Source organism: Ammodytes marinus (assembly GCF_949987685.1).
Source record: "Ammodytes marinus genome assembly, chromosome: 3".
Taxonomy (NCBI): Eukaryota; Metazoa; Chordata; class Actinopteri; order Uranoscopiformes; family Ammodytidae; genus Ammodytes; species Ammodytes marinus.
Window position 1 is genome coordinate 26,382,731 of NC_137232.1, and position 13,469 is coordinate 26,396,199.

At 39.9% G+C, this 13,469-nt stretch overlaps 1 protein-coding gene across 2 annotated transcripts in view; it reads right to left on the reverse strand.

Annotated features, from left to right (window-relative positions):
- Positions 1-13,469, reverse strand: part of fchsd2 (FCH and double SH3 domains 2) — a 61,408-nt gene that overhangs the window by 18,997 nt on the left and 28,942 nt on the right. For both annotated transcript variants that reach the window (XM_080053370.1, XM_080053371.1), the window contains 4 exons: positions 12,585-12,707; positions 10,865-10,960; positions 2,099-2,215; positions 1,862-1,966 (listed from right to left, as the gene is read on the reverse strand). In XM_080053370.1, coding sequence (XP_079909496.1) covers positions 1,862-1,966; positions 2,099-2,215; positions 10,865-10,960; positions 12,585-12,707 — 441 coding nt within the window. The remainder of the gene's footprint in view (positions 1-1,861; positions 1,967-2,098; positions 2,216-10,864; positions 10,961-12,584; positions 12,708-13,469) is intronic.

Sequence of the window (13,469 nt, forward strand, 5' to 3'; positions counted from 1 at the left end):
GTCTGCAAGCCCTTTAAAGTTTAACATGATTCGAGGCATTAGTATTTCTGCTTCCTGCATCATGTTTACCATAAAATATCCTGATGGAAAATTGTGGGGTCAAGACGTCCCTTTTACTTCAGGTATGTACTGTATATCAAACCTATCTCCGAATAATAATAAACCCAATCCTTATATCTTTCTGCTTGATTCAAATACACTTCATGCACTAAATGACGATTAGCACAGACAGTGCATCGACTACAAGCATTGATTTAAAAGTCAGTTGGCCGTCAAAATCGCTTAAGATGTTGTGACAAGCAAATGAGGCAATTTATGAAAAATCGGTAAACGAGGAGAAGTAGCGAGGCCAACTACGCTATCACTCTTTCTCACTGGCAGGGAGCAATTTTCTGAGCTTTAGCTTGTATTTCAGACACGCTACTGAAACAACAGTGAGTTTTAAGCTCATGATTACACTGAAAACCATACCGGAAAAAAAACACCATGCATTCCCCGAATAGAGAAGGTACCTTAAAATATAAATTGACAATCACTGCATCTAAGTTATTTTCTTTAGAGCTCATTCTCTGTCTAAAATATAGGCCTAGATCTATTTTCTTGCGCTTAATGTGTTGAAAAGGTTACTGCAAGATGTTTGATGGGAGGAATGTGAGATTTCATGTAAAATTAAAGATCTCCCATATAGATCTATCTATAATCAAACCTGGATAATGTGTTTTGCACCGCTTTCCATCCCTTTATAATTCTGTGATAAGAGCACTCTGATGGAGCCATTTGTAGCAATTGAGCTCATAAAATATTCATCATCTTACTCAAGGTAATGTCGGCCTTGGGAGAGCAAAGAAAAGCAGACATACAGTGTGAACATGAGAGACCAGAACAGAGAGAGAGAGTCAAAATGCCAAAAAAATATGTATTTACGGTATATATTTTTTTAAAGAGCTGCTAAAAGCAATTATTGCAGTGTGAGGTAGATTGAAACACACAGTGGGTAGCACCAAACCTGGCAGCAGAGGGTGCCAGATATGTGAAAGCCTAGTTAGAAAGGTAGTATGGACTGGAGGTATAGAGGCAGGGTTAAAAGAAGGTGAGCTCAGCAAATGGAAGGAGGAGAATGAAATTGAAAAAAAAACAGAGATTGAAGACTAAAAAAGCGCAGATGCGGAGACTTTTGAGAGAGAATAGAGACAGACATGCTGAGAGGGTTGAGGGATGATGCAGTGATCTCATTCGGCATGTGACAGGTTGAATGTACCAAAAATCGATACATAAATGATAGATAACTCTTTGTAAAGTGGAAAGGGCTGACAGGTGACGAAGGACAAGACGGGGAGTGCGAACGAGATGAGAAAGGGGAAGACGGGGCAGTTAAAAAAGAGAGCCTAAAACGCTGGGCTGCTATTACACCCGTTTACTGTCGCAGTGACGTATTCAGACGAACACAAACACACATTTTAAAACCTCATCAACCGAACACAATGCAGCGTAACCACGTACAGCAAGGCATTATTGGGCTTTGCGTATAAAAATTAATGAATAACTTCAATTATTTGAATTCTGCTGCGATGTGAAAGGTGTATTGATCGATCCAGAGTGCCGTTTGTTAATTGCATATTAATTGCATATCCAAATCACTATTAATCTTAAACATTCATCCAAATGTTGTCCATACCTCGTCTGCTATGCATGATATTGAACTTGCATTTCTTTGGACTGTGAGAAACCAAACCCATATACAGTAACAGGGAGAACAGGTAATCCTAATACAGAAGGGGTTGGGTTAAATAGAAGAACACTAAGGGAACATATCCTATTACTGTTAAATAGCTTTGTGATGAAAAAATTAATGTTGACAGACCTCAGCTTTACGCATGTTTTCTTTGGTGTCTTCTATCTTCATCTCCAGATCTAGTCTACCTTGCTCTGTGGGGGGCAAGCCATGGCTTTCATACTCCTCCAAACGCTGAAGACAAAGCATTCAGAAACACAGAACGTGATTAGAAATAGTATGTGTTTTAAAATTAACTGAATTCATATTCACGAATTGCATTTCTAAACTGTGTATGTGTGAGGAATGTGGGTGTGTTCCTCTCACCCTCTTATAATGGATGATGTTCTTGTGTTCTCTGGCCACTCTGGTGGCCCATTTCCTGGCCTCCTTGTTCAGGCTGTGCTCCTCCGTCGTCCCCGTGTCCGACTCCAGCTGACGACTCTAATATAGACAAACACGCACCAGACAGGCATGGGTAAACACACACATGTACCCAGCCCCACACATATACACACGCACGCACACAAACAAACACACACATACAAGCAAGCAAACAAACATACACAAGTGCAAACATAAGTATACTGTTGCCGACGACAGCACAATGTGTGTGATATGCAGAAGCTGTTAATTAAGCTAAAAAAAACGGTGAGAGAAAGATTTTTTCCCTCTCGCTTAATTAATACAGCGTGTTGCAAAGCTCTAGTGCTATCCACTGTAAAATCACATGGGCAAAAAAGCATTGGTGTGTGTATATGTCTGTGTTACTGTATGAGACTGCATGTGAAAATGTGAATAAATAATACCTAAAAAGGTGTTTTACTTTGCACATTTAGTCATTTGTATATTTGATTTTACAGAAAACAAAAAGGATACTTTTTAGAACTGCGTGTACATTTATAGTTGCAACTGCTTTATTTTTCAACAATGCTGTAACTTGTGTCTTCTAATTATCAGACTAAAATCAATGCAAAATCTAAACTTTGATCCATGTTTTGCAGAAATAAGTCCTGACATTTAAAGGTGAAGTAAGCGGTTTATTTATATTAATATAAGTGTTAAATCGCTCTTTATTCATACAGTAATCACTAACACAATGTGCACGTTTCATAAAGCAAATCTCTTAGTCAGCTGCTCTGCATGTAATAAGCAATTAAACGTTATGGAGTATCCCGAAATTTTATCCAATGACAAGAGAGAACGCTACAAACCGACACCCGTCCGCACCCGTCTCACTCATGGTCTCACTGCCGGTGCACGCCAGAGCGACACATGGGTGAATGTTTATGCGCCTACAATGGCGGAGCAGGTAAAAATCCTTCCCAATGTCTGTTTTGATGCTTTTTATCATGTTTTATCACACTTATGGATCTGAGATGATGCTAGATAACTTGCTGCTCGAAGACTGCAGTGCATTAATGTGGTGACGTAGGGACGAGCGAGGGGACTGCTAACTGCAGTAACTGACAGGAAGTTAGCTAAAAGAACCATTCCGCTTACAGCTCCTTTAAATACTGTTGGTACAGTTTATGGCTTACATCAAAAGCCTATAATGTTTAAAACATTTGAAAAAATGTAAAGTAAAACATCTATTCTGGCTACAAACAGAAAAAAGTCACTTCACTTCAAACCAACACAAACTGAGCCTCAGGATGTACAGACCTGAGAGGCTGGGGTTCCCATACTCTGGTAATAAAAGTGTGTTACCCAGACTAAAGAACACCGTATTTTAATTGCCAGTTTCCATGCACATCATATCTATTAATTATGTGCCGCTTCAGTAACAACAGAGCATAAATCTGGCTAAGTATAGGTGTGAAACCAAGGGTATTACATGGAAGATTTACAGCTTAATTACATTCAAGCAATGGAGTATGTGCGGGGACTTAAGGCCGGGAGGCAGAAAACTAGATCTGAACAGTGGCTTTAAACGGATATGCCACGGAGGGAGCCAAGTCAATTTGTGCCTTGATAGTTTATTGGTATAATGTTACTATAATGGAGCAAACAGAGTAAACAAGAGCTTCTTTCAGGTGGCCTACAAGCCTGCAGGTGACCTTTCAGTGACTTTCTGTGATGAAGTTTGTTTTGAATCCTCACTCTGTATCAACTTTAGCTAAGACACTAGGGTTCACCTTAAAATGTCCATGTGACTGGCTAACTTAGTCTGAGTCAATAAAGGGCATTACAGTCAGTGAATCGCTGAAGAAGTACAGCAGAAAATAACTTCTTTCTTTCTCCCTTTCCTTTATCATGATGTAGTGGGGACCTTTAGTGAGTATTACCAGTGTTAATCCGATTGCATTCCAAATGTGTTATGAGCCAATGTCAAATATAAATGTATTGTTTTAGGGTCACAATAACCATTAGCAACTACTGTAAGTGTGATAGAAGGCACAATTACGACTGGTCAGCCTGCCAACTGAGGGGAATGTAAAGTACAGCTCAGTGAACTCAGTGAATAGTGTGATCATACTGCACTTCAATAACAACCTCCACTGTCATAATAGCAGTGATTAAGAGGACTGTATAGAGCAACTGGGCTGTTCTTCAAACCACAGGGATTGTGGGGGGAGACTGAGCTCAGGCAAAGTGTAGCTGAAAAGTATGGTATATGCTGGTAGAAAAGTGCCATTACTGTGTCACCCCGTTAGTCTTATCACTTTCCTATTATATTAATGTAATACGTACAATGCCAAGAAAAGCTCTAAACCTCATTATGATTTGGCCACAGTAACAAGCTACCACTGTCTGTTCTAATGTAAGTTTGTATCATATCACACCAGTCCTAGGCTTCCATTGTTTCTAGAAAAGGATCTCTCTCTCTCTGCACATTGCAAAGACATACCGCTGTCTTGACTAAAATAATTCATCACATTGTATCACACTTAAGGCAAGGCAGATATATTTCTGTGGGCTGTTGAAATGGATTTTTAAAAGCAGTGGGTGTCTCTGACTCCAAGGCGTTTGAACAACCTAGAGTAGAACAAAAAAGACGTGCCTCGTGAATTGTGCATTGTCGTGCATTGTTATGATAAGATGTATTATAATGTTATCCTAACAAACCAAGGGGATCTATGCATACAATATAGCTTCATGAAACTCAGAATTGAATGCTGGCATCCTTACTCCAAATTTATTTTTTAGTCATAATATAACATTCATGCGCCATTTAAAATAATAACCGTTGCTGTTATTAGGACAAGATTTACTCACACAATACTTTCATATTCAGCATGCAGCTTGATTATGGTGAGGTGGTTTGATAAGACATAGAAAATAAACACACAAACAACAACACTAAAAACATAACAGGCACAGAGGCAGTCATTTAGCCTTCAGTGGTTATATGTGCAAAAAGAAAAATGAACACTCAATATTTGACTCATTTATATCGACAGGAGGTATGAAGTGTAGTGACTAGTGATATTTGAACAGATGATGCAACATAAACAACTGTACAGCATCTTATGAGTCATTTGGTGCTGGGACTGCATTGCTCACTCAACACATGACAGTATGACAGCATTACAGTGCTGTGAAGCCACTGTCCCTTACAGTGATATTCAGTAATCCAGCAAATGTGGCTCTCTTATTTCGTTATCAGGGTGCAACAAAACTATATGGTATAAGAGCTCTTATTGTAATAATACAATCAAAGATGTGTGTGAAGCAGCGGGGTACAACACTCTAAAATGTCATGATAGCTATAAATGGACATTGCCAGTATTTAGAAATAAAGCTACCATATTTATTTACAACGTTAGCTCTACAGCAGGGGTTTTCAAAGTGTGAGAGAGTGAGCCCCCCATCAGAGAACAAATTTCAGCGGAGCCCCCCCCCCCCAAAAAAAAATAATTATTATTTTACAAATCTAAACATGTTTTTGAAACATTCTAAAAAATTTTGTGCGTTTTTAAACACATTTAATACATTTTAACATCTTAATCCAGTGTTTTAATCCTGCTTCCTTTAAGCATGGATAATACTGACTGAGTGTGCATCGGAGTGAGAAAGATAGGCAGACAGACTTGCCCAAATTATTGACTAGTTAAATGTCATTCACACACCCAGTGTTTTTTCGCTAGTGCCTCCAATGTCCTGCTGGAGGAGAATAGTAGCCAGTGGAGAACCAGACCCTTCTTGGGGGAGTCCGGGGGTATGCCCCCCCGGGAGATTTTTTTTCACCTTTTTAAAGTGAAATGCATGAATCTGGTGCACTTTGAGAGGACAATTAAGAGGCTAAATATGAGGAATTTTGTGTGAACAAATAATTTGGAGACACTGGGTCTGATGAATTAGAAGCTATTGAAGAAGGACACATGGATTTTCCATAAAAATATTAATTTAAAATAAACAAAATGTATGCAGGGTCCTCTGGGTTGGGCTTGGTGCTCTTTTTCTTTAACAAGACCTATTTCTCTGTAATTTACTGAATGCATTTAAATGCAGTGAGGGGAACGAAGCAGAAGAACTTGTGTCCAGCTATGCCATGATCTTAGTATAAAAAAGAAAAACTAAAAACATTTTTTTTTTTTTTTTTTTTTTTTTTTTACAGATTCATCCGCGCCCCCCCTGCCATAACCCCGCGCCCCCCAAGGGGGGCGCGCCCCACAGTTTGAAAACCGCTGCTCTACAGTCTACAGGTGGTGAGAACTGACTTGTGATTGTTTCAAATCAATGTGCAACCTGGGTTAAAAGCACAGAAGTTACTTTTGTGATCATTCAGTTTAATGCACAAAAATAAAACTCCCTGTTAAATCTCCTCGTAAGCTGTCAGTCAGTCAGTCATTATGTTCTAAAAATACCAAAGTTGTCTTACATGAGCCCTTCTGAGTGTTTATCTGTATTGATATTACACATGCACTTGCTCATAGTCCCCTGTGTGTAAAAAGTGTGTGTCTTTGTTGAAGCTGGCTAAACATGCTGTAAAGGTTACACCAGCTCAGGAGGAAGTATTGGCCCATGGAATTGCGAGGGAGAATATTTGTGAGGTGTAGGTTATTCTTGTCGTCTTACTGAACTATGTCAATCCGGTGGTTGAGTCACGGGAGAAGCACTGTCCACTTTAACACTTAAAGGTGAAGTGAGCAATATATTTATGTTAATATACGTGTTAAATCGCTTTATATTCATACAGTGATCACTTATATAGTGTACGCGTTTCATAACTCCGATCTCTTAGTCACATGCTCTGCATGTAATCGGCAAAATAAACTTTTCTGGGATCCCACAACTGATATCCAATCAGAAGAGAGAACGCATTATGGCATGGTTATTGCCAAAAGATGTATCCTGAGGCTGTGGAAGTCCGACTTGGCCCCCCAATTTGAAACCTGGCTGAGGGAAATGGTGGGCATTCTACATGTGGAAAGGCTACGTCATGAGCTGTCAGGTCACCCCCATAAATTCCCCGCTATATGGGACCCAGTGCTGCGGCACTTAGGGAACCAAAAGGTATGAGGTTTGCCACAGTTCTATTTTTGTTTTTGTTTTAGCTTTGTTTTGTTTCTTGTGCACTTATAGCTTATTTTCTTAATCATTTTGTCTTAGTTATTTATTTCACTTTCTTTCTGTATTCCCTGTCTGTTTATGTGAGGGAGTGGGGAGGAGGGAGGGGAGAGGGGGTTGGGTGTTGTGTATGTATTGTATGTGTATACTTATTCTGTTTTTTTTTTGTCCATATGTAAAAAAAACATAAAACCACTAAAATAAAAGTTTAAAAAAGAAAGAAGAGGGAACGCAACAAACCAGCACGCGTCTCACTGCCGGTGCACGTGCAGACCGACAGATGGATGAATGTTTATGTGCCTACAATGGCAGAGCAGGTACAAATCCTTCCCAATGTCTGTTTCGATGGTTTTTAATCATGTATTATCGCACTTACGGATCTGAGATGATGCTAGATAACTTGCTGCTTGAAGACCGCAGTGCATTAATGTGGTGACGTAGGGACGAGGGAGGGGACTGCTAACTGCGGTCAGTGACAGGAAGTTAGCTTACTGAACCTTGAAGTCAGGGCCGCTGCTACGCTTTTGGGTGCCCTAAGCAGAAATTGTCAGTGATGCCCCCCCCCCACCCCCCCGCAGGACGCGAGCAAATTTTTTTTGCCATTGCAAGATCTCTGCGACTGCTTTTTGGCACATTTGCCAGCATTTACTAACAGAAAGAACAGCTTAACTTGTGAAAAAACTGCCTTTGCAAAGGAATTGAGTGATAGGATCATAGACTGATTATGAGATAATGGGCCCCTGGGCTTACACTCTTAAAGGGCCCCCCACTTGTCCCTATCCAGTCAGGTACACTGAATTTTCTACACGGATACATACAATTAATGGCAAAAACATATTAAGGAAGTCAGTGTTTCCCACAGGATCTTGGGGTATTGTTGGAGGGACCCTGTACCTTGTTGGGGGGTGGGTGGAATTTTTTTTACCTTTTTAAAGTAAAATGCATCAATCTGGTGCACTTTGTGAGGACATTTTAGAGACTAGAGAGATATCAAATCCTGAGATGCAGAAGGAACATTATTTTTCAGATTTTTCTTAAACAGGTAGCACTCTTTACTCTGCAACTGTAAAAACAGTAGATTGGTCTGCAGACCCATGTTCTATGATGGAGAGGCCCATTTCAACAGATAAAGGGTGGATATGAACAATTTAGAATTCACACATATAAAGTTTATTTGTGTATGTGTGAGGGGGCCTTCAACCCCCTTAGACAGAGCTACTAATGCTGTTGTTTTTAACTTGCTTTTGTATTTCTCCCCTACTAGTTGAGGGGCCCATGATGATTTCTATCTTGTTACATTTTAATGAGTACTTATATTTAGGCTATTCCTTTTTGGACCCTGTTATTGACATCAGTGACTGAGCTCTTTGACTATGCAACATGAAAAGTTACTATCAGTATCTCTGGCTAAGGGCCCCCCTGAGCCCTCGGGGCCCCTGGGCCTGTGCCCGGTGTGCCTGTGCAGTAATCCACCCCTGGATAGGTTACACAATTAAGAAAAAACAACGATGGGCCTGTTCATAACTAATTTATATATTTTTTGTAATGTAATGATTATCATGAACTTTAAAAAAAAATAAACTATTTTGAGGGGCCCCCGGACCATCTCTTTTTCCTTTTTAATTAAAAAAAAAGAAAAAAAAAAAAAATTATAATTATAATTTTTTTTTTTTTTGGGGTGCCCCCCCAGGAACTTGGTGCCCTACGCAGTCTGCGTACTCTGCGTATAGGGAGCGGCGGCCCTGCTTGAAGTGGTCTAGTTACATAAAGTGACATTCATTGAACACGTTGTGTTGTTATGTCAGTGACCGGTTTTCAGTTCAGTTTGTATTCGTAGATAATGTGCCACAAAGTTTTTTCGGTGTACGAGTTAAGTTAAGATGAACTGCATTATAAAAGATTGATCGAGGCTTTGTTAGAAAGATACACAAATGGTAAGGGTTTTCTGCAGTACATGTTCAAGTCGATGTGATCAGTACAGATAGATAGATAAATAGACAGACGTGAATGGAGTGGATGATCCATGGCATGTGTCAGGAATGCAGATGGGAATGCTAACAACAGTTAAGACTACCTGTGCCAGGGTCATTCTCATGGCACTGACGGGCGACGGCTCAATGTCCACCAACTGCGGCACCGAGCTCAGAGTCTGGCACGCGAACACACACACATACACACACCCCGAGAGCAGCAGTGCAAGCACACACACACATAACACACAAGGAGGGGTTAATGGAAAGACAGGTTTAGGGAAAAGTGTTAACAAAAGTTTGAACAGGATTAGATGGACACAGGGAAGGAAAATCACATTGTTGTTAAGAGAAGTGTTAAAGCACTAGTTTATGTAAAGAAGATAGGGAAAGATAACAGAGGGAAAAGTCAAATTGGCAGTATGCAGTGAGAAAGAAAGAAAGAAAGAAAGAAAGAAAGAAAAGAAAGAAAGAAAGAAAGAAAGAAAGAAAGAAAGAAAGAAAGAAAGAAAGAAAGAAAGAAAGAAAGAAAGAAAGAAAGAAAGAAAGAAAGAAAGAAAGAAAGAAAGAAAGAAAGAAAGAAAGAAAGAAAGAAAGAAAGAAAGAATCTGAGAGGCACAAAATGACTCAAGAAAAAAAGGATAGCTGCAGAGGAATTAGGATTAGTGTCCACTGCGAGACATCTGTTTTTTAAAGCCAGCAATATTTCCAAAACGACCCCTAGATGAATGAGATGGCGGGCTTCCCCATTGATGCCTTATGATAACGCATACACTGATCCATTTACAAAAAAATTTAAATAATTTTAACGTTCAGAAAATTAATTTGGGAAGAAGAAGAAAAAGTTGAGTTTATCTAAATGATGAAAAGAAGTTTGGCCTACAAAGAAAAGTTCCCAGTAGACACATAACATTTGGCGTTGAAACGATAAATATTAGAACACCGAGTAGATTCATGCTGTCTTCAGACACTGGACAACACCATCCTAAATCGTTAACACGAAGAAATCTCCAAAGGATTGGAAATCAAAGAGCCAAAAATATCTCTAGAGAATAAGAATGATCAGAGCTTTGGCTGTCTGATGTCCAGCTTGACAGGCCTCTCAGCCCCAGACGTACTAATGGGATTCTCTCATATCGTAAAAATAAAAGGTACATGAATAAACTGTCAGTGATTCAACTGATTAAGATGAGCTAAGGACTTCAGCCACAAGATGTAAGACACAATATGGGAAGGGACAGAAAACCTATGGGGAAGAGTAAGGGAAAAAAATCCAGCCTACATGTGGCGACTGAAGAGGCTGACAACTATATGTGTGTGTGTGTGTGCGTGTGCGTGTGCGTGTGTGTGTGTGTGTGTGTGTGTGTGTGTGTGTGTGTGTGTGTGTGTGTGTGTGTGTGTGTGTGTGTGTGTGCGTGTGTGTCTTTTTGTTTGTTTGAAAACGTCTAGGTGTTGAAAGGAAGGAGGATATAAATTGACCATCCCATTGTGTGAACAGGTTCATACACAAACATCAGCTTCACAACAACATCTCAACATCTACTCGAGGCATAACGGCACATTGTCGCACATGTACGCATATGTGTGTGTGTAGCGACGAGTGTCTCACCGTGTCACAATCGCTGGGCTGGAACTGGAAGTCGTGTGCTTTGTGAAACACGGGGTTCTCCTGCATGAACAACTGCTGATTGAACTCTTGTATTATCTGAGTGAGAGAACAAAGGAGATAGTTATAAGCCAGGTCATTCCAATGCTTTGAAGTTTTCCTGCTTTAAAACTCAACTTTTATAATTGGACTCCATTGTGACATCGGTGAATCTGCGCTGACCACAGCCTTCGTTCACAGCCATGGAGCAAACTACAGACGCTCCACAGCCACTTTTCAAGCCTACAGTGGGTGAGTTGGTCATATCCATGCATAGATTGTTTGAGTTTGATATGTTGAGTATCATTTTGATGGCATCCATGTCAAAGGTCACAGAACCGGGCAAGTTGGGCTTGAAGCATTGCCAAGTAAAGTTTCTTCCGATAAAAAGTTTAGAATAATAATATAACTTTTGGTATTATTAGGTATCAAGTATTAGCTCTAAAAGCAGGTTTATAAAATGGAAGATCATATTGTTTATTAAACCGTGTTTGTCTTTTGGTTTCCTTAAGAATGTCTTGTTAGCATTTTTGCATTGCCTAGTTTGAAATGATGCTGTATGCGAAACGATGCTTCTAAACTCTAATACTCAATTTCATTATTGTGTAATCAAAGAAAAAAAAATCTAACAAATGAACAACAAAAAAATTACTGATGTCCCCATCATTTCATTGACAAAATACAAATTGTATTTGGCAAAATGAGGCACTTTGATCAGGCTATGTTGTCAAGGCCAATGATGGGCTATTTTCCACAGTAACTGCTTTGCAATCAAAAACTGCTACACTCCATAAAAATTAGGGCTGTCAAAATTAACGCGTTAATGCAGGGTGATTAATTTCTGGAATTAACGGCGTTCATTTTTTTAATGCATTTAACGTATGCGCAGAATGATCCGCCCCGTACATCCCACCGGCTCTGTACTACAGTCATCTAACGTTGTGGCTGAACCAGGATCAGTAGCTGCGCGCAGCCAAACACGTTAGCCCGTGCCGTGTTTTAAAGTTTTAAACTGCTAACGGTCACGTCTGTGTCGGGGGTATAGATAGTATATAAAATCAACTGCCGCGGCTGGCAGTTGATGTCGGGAGCAACAGGAGGAGAAACATTGTCCACTCTGTTCAGAGCCCGCGAGGACACAGATGTCTGCAGTTTTCAGAGGTGTGTGTGATCAAACATCAACATAACGTCGGCTTCCTGGTACACATGAACAGTTCCCTAGGACGTGGTCGCGTCTACAAACGCACGCACGCACAGACACACACACACACACACCGCGGACTGTAATCAAGTTGTATTTAAGAATGCACAACCTGCAAATAAATGGCATTCTATAGCCTATCCTATATTTGCCCAAAGACATAGTAAAGAGACAGACCAATTGAATTATGGTTTGGTTTAAATTTATTTTCAGTATTAAAACCATAATTTGGATTTTCAATTAGCCTACTCATTTTAAATGTACATATCCACCTTCTGTAATTTATCTTTCCGTTCATACAACAATATACAGAGAAAATTAGATTTTTTCGGGCATATTTCGAATGGTAAAATTAATCGTGATTAATCCACAGAATCCTGTGATTAATCTGATTAAAAATTGTAATCGTTTGACAGCCCTAATAAAAATACAAACTTACAAATGAATACAGAAGGCCTCTGTCTCACACCACATCTGACTCACCCTGGTGGATTTATCCAACAGGAACTGGAAGGTGTTGTGCGAGGCTTGGGAGGCTTCTAGCTCGGTGCGACATAGTGATACCAGGTAGTCTTTTACGTGCTCATAGATCCTGCCATCCAATGCCTAGAGGACACAGAGAGAGAGAGAGAGGGAGAGAGAGAGAGAGAGAGAGAGAGAGAGAGAGAGAAAGAGAGAGAGAAGGAACAAGGGTAACAATGAAGAATTAATGAACGCTATGTAATCCATAATCCTTTAATTATCAAGTCAATAGAACAAGGGAATCTGGAGGAAATGCCAAGAAAAATGCCAGACGGGAGAGAGCAAGAGGGTACAAGAGGTGAATAGAGCCAGTTGCTAATAAAGCTTTAGCAATATATTAGCTTTTGATCTACATACATTCGGAAGTGAAGGGCCATTGAATTTCCACCTTCACTCGCCGAGCACATTAGCTCCTTTTTCCTCATGATCAAACTTAAGGCAATCATTCAAACCAAACTATTTTGTAACTGGGATCCTGCTTGTGTCCTTCTAGTCCCTATTTGTTCTTGACCCTGGAGTACATACCTTCGGACTGCACTAGTGTTTAAACACAGTCGTTATCTAAATGAATATGCTGAAAGATACAACAGCCTAAAGCAACATACGTAAAGAATAATCTGCTGGTGCAAAGATGTGCATTCCAATGATTTGGCAAATTGCCAAAGCTTCAAGTTTACACAATATCAGCAGTAAACAGCAGCCACATAAACAGAGAGTGTCAAAATAGTAGACAAGTCAGACCTATTGTTATGTCTGCACTCTGGTCACAGTGTGAAAAATGTAGTGTTGATCCTATAACTCTATTTGAATACAGAGTATAAACAACTGGTGCAGGCTGGAGTATTT